Raw genomic sequence first — 2952 nt, forward strand, 5'->3', positions numbered from 1 at the left:
CCGCTGACGCTACCCCCTCCTACACCCCTCCCCTGCGCACCTCAGCCTTCCTGTACCCTCCCCTATACTGTCCCTCTGGCCCCTGCTGCACCCTTCCTGCATCCTCCCTCCTCCGCCCTGCCCCCCCATACCCTCCCTTTGCACCGCCTACAGCCACTCTCCTGCTCCCATCTTTACTCTGCCCCTGCTGACCCTTGCGCCACCTCCCCCACTGCCTCCCTCCTCGCCCCTCCTCACAGGTGGCTTCTTCCACCCGCAGGTGTCAATCGGCACTTCCACATGATCTGTATCCGGGACAAGTTCAGCCAGAACATCGGCCGGCAGGTCCCGTCCAAGGTCATCTGGGACCACCTGAGCACTATGTACGACATGCAGGCACTGGTAAGCTGGACCCCACGGTCCCCGGTGCTCAGGCCAGGGCCCCGCCCTCCCCAACCCCCCAGAGCTGCTTCTCACAGCACACCAGGCCGCCCTCGGGGAGCCCTGTGGACCTCCCGGGGGCCAGCAGCAACTAACACAGCAGCTCCAGGTGGTTCACAGATCTGGTGACGGTAGCCGGTCACCCTCAGGAGCCTTCTGTCCGTGGGTGGGCGGTGAATGCCTCTCCGGGGAGGCAAGCGGGGAGCTGAGGCCCGGGGAGGAGGCGGGAGGCCCCGCGGTGCTCCAGGCAGGAAGGTGACAGGACCTGAGTCACCTTCAGGTGAATGTGGTGGCTTCTGTGGGTCCCCGGTGCCACAGAACCCCTGGCCAGTTTCATCCAAAGGCAGGCAGGCCCGCTAGGAACCCAGACGGCCAGAGGACACAGTGGGCGGTCCCCGCAGACAAACGGCAGGTGTCAGGGCCCTGTGGCACCAGGAGATGGTGGGTCAAGGAGCTGGGGAGGCCCGGGCCCCTGCGGGCGGGCGGGGGGTGGGGGGGAGGGGGCAGTGGGAGCTAAGCACTAGGTAAGGCTGAGGCTCTGCCGTGGCTGACTTAGGGCCACACTGGCCTTCCTTGTCCGCATCTGGTGCTGCCCGCCCTGCGGGTCTGGGCAGGCGGCTCGCAGCTCCTTGTTTTACTCTAGAAAGGAGGTGAGGGTGACAGCTGTGCTCTGGGGACTGACTGCCCGGCCTGCAGGACGTACCCAGCTCATGCAGGACCAGCTGTCATCCCAAAGGGGCCTCGTCCCTGCACTTGTCACCTTGTGGGGTCACCTGGTCCCCAGACTTCCCATGCCGTGACTCCAGGCTGGTGGGGGCCGGAAGCAAGACACAGACACGAGGGTGGCAAGGTCCCTGTCCCAGTGCAGCCAGCGACACAGACACAGCTGGCACCAGGCCATCGCTGCACTTGGGAGCTGCCAGGCGCCGCTCAGAGGTGTTAGTCCAGGGCAGGCGGCCCCTCCCCACTCTCTGCTGGAACTTCCATGTGGCCTGTTACTTGTGCGTGACCGGGCACGACCTCCAGGCTGTCGGTCCTTTGACCCCAGTGCCCCTGTGGAGCTGATGCCAGGCACCCTGGACCCTGGCAGTGTGCATCTGTGGCCCCCACCACAGGGGGTACCAGTGGCCCCAGGAGACGCGGCACACCCCCGCCTCCAGCTCACCACCCCTTCCTCCGGCGGTCCTGTGCCTCCAGGTCGCTGTCCCTTCTGGCACACGGGGCCTGTGTGACATGTAGGACAAGTGGGACTCTACAGTGTCCCCAACACCACTGTGTTGTTTTACCTGGTTTCCAAGGCAGTAGCTTCCCTGTCCCACACCCTCTGTGTCTGCGAGCTTCATTGTCACTGTCCTCTGATCACACTCTCGTGGGAAGCGACCCAGCCGGGTCAGCGGGAGAGCTGTGGCCCTGCTTTCACCCCGGGGCGGGGGGCGTGCCACCTCGGCTGAGCCGACCACTCTTGGTGCCACTCCCGGTGCCACTCGCGGTGGCCGAGCCGGAGCCTTCGCTCCTGCGGGCCTGTGAGGAAAGCCCAGCCTGGTCGACTGCAGGCAGAGGGAAGGAGCCGCCCTCACCCCACTGGTGCCCCAGCCCGGTCCGTGCACTCCTCGGGTGCCCCTGATTTGGCTCTTATGCGTTTTTGGTGACTTGCTAAAATCACATTTTTTTCTTTATTTTTTTAAACAAATCGGCCTATTCGCCATCAGCACGAATCTGAGATTCTTCCATTCCCAAATCCAGAGAGGAACTTTGTCCTTCCGGAAGAAATCATTCACGAAGTCCGAGAAGGTGAGACCCAGGCAGGACGTGGGCTGAGGGCGGCAGTGTCGGGTGAAGGTCGTGAACCTGGGCGGGGGGGCGGGGGGAGGGCTGCCGGCGGGGTGCTCCTTGGCCCAGGTGGACCGGGAGGTCTGGGGAGCCTGGGGGCCTGGCGGGAGCTTGTTCAAGAACATGGGCTCTCTTTGAAAGCGGCCTGGCGGCAGCTGAGAGGCACACCCACAGCCGGCGCCGGCCTGAGCCCCCCGCGGCGCTGGGCGGGGCCGCGGCCCCCACCGCCGTGGTAAACGTCAGCTGTCGCCCCGCAGGAAAAGTGGTCATTGAGGAAGAGATGAAGGAGGAGATGAAGGAAGACGTGGACCCCCACAACGGGGCAGACGATGGTGAGTGGGGGGCACCTGCCGACCCTGCCCCGGGGGCAGCCAAGCCTGCGTGTCGAGTCCGCTCGGGGCCAGAGCCACCTTGTCGGGCCTTCCACCTGCTTGGGCAAGAGCCCCGGGGCAGGCCCGGCGTTGCGCACGGCCAGCACCGCGAGCAGGCCCCAGGGCGGCCGGGGGCACTGGCACCCGGCAGGTGGATGGCAGTTGTGTGGTTCAGGGGGTGCGGGTGCGGGGGGCCGGCCACAGGGGACGAGCTCCGCGAGGCAGGGCCGGGGGCGGGCGGGTCCTCCAGAGGACCCGGCTGTCTGCGGGCCACGCGGCAGCCCCAGCTCAGCGCCGCGTGTGGAGGTGGAGGTTTTCCCGGCTGAGCAGG

The 2952-nt window shown here is 66.3% G+C and overlaps 1 protein-coding gene across 1 annotated transcript in view; it reads left to right on the top strand.

Annotated features, from left to right (window-relative positions):
- The window catches only part of MRGBP (MRG domain binding protein), a 4138-nt gene extending 1191 nt beyond the window's left edge, over nt 1–2947 (top strand). The window contains exons 4-6 of the mRNA XM_029917996.1: nt 46–381; nt 2130–2211; nt 2508–2947. Coding sequence (XP_029773856.1) covers nt 46–381; nt 2130–2211; nt 2508–2947 — 858 coding nt within the window. The remainder of the gene's footprint in view (nt 1–45; nt 382–2129; nt 2212–2507) is intronic.
- Nucleotides 2948–2952: the final 5 nt, after the last annotated feature.

Source organism: Suricata suricatta, chromosome 12 (genome assembly GCF_006229205.1).
Source record: "Suricata suricatta isolate VVHF042 chromosome 12, meerkat_22Aug2017_6uvM2_HiC, whole genome shotgun sequence".
NCBI classification, from domain to species: Eukaryota; Metazoa; Chordata; class Mammalia; order Carnivora; family Herpestidae; genus Suricata; species Suricata suricatta.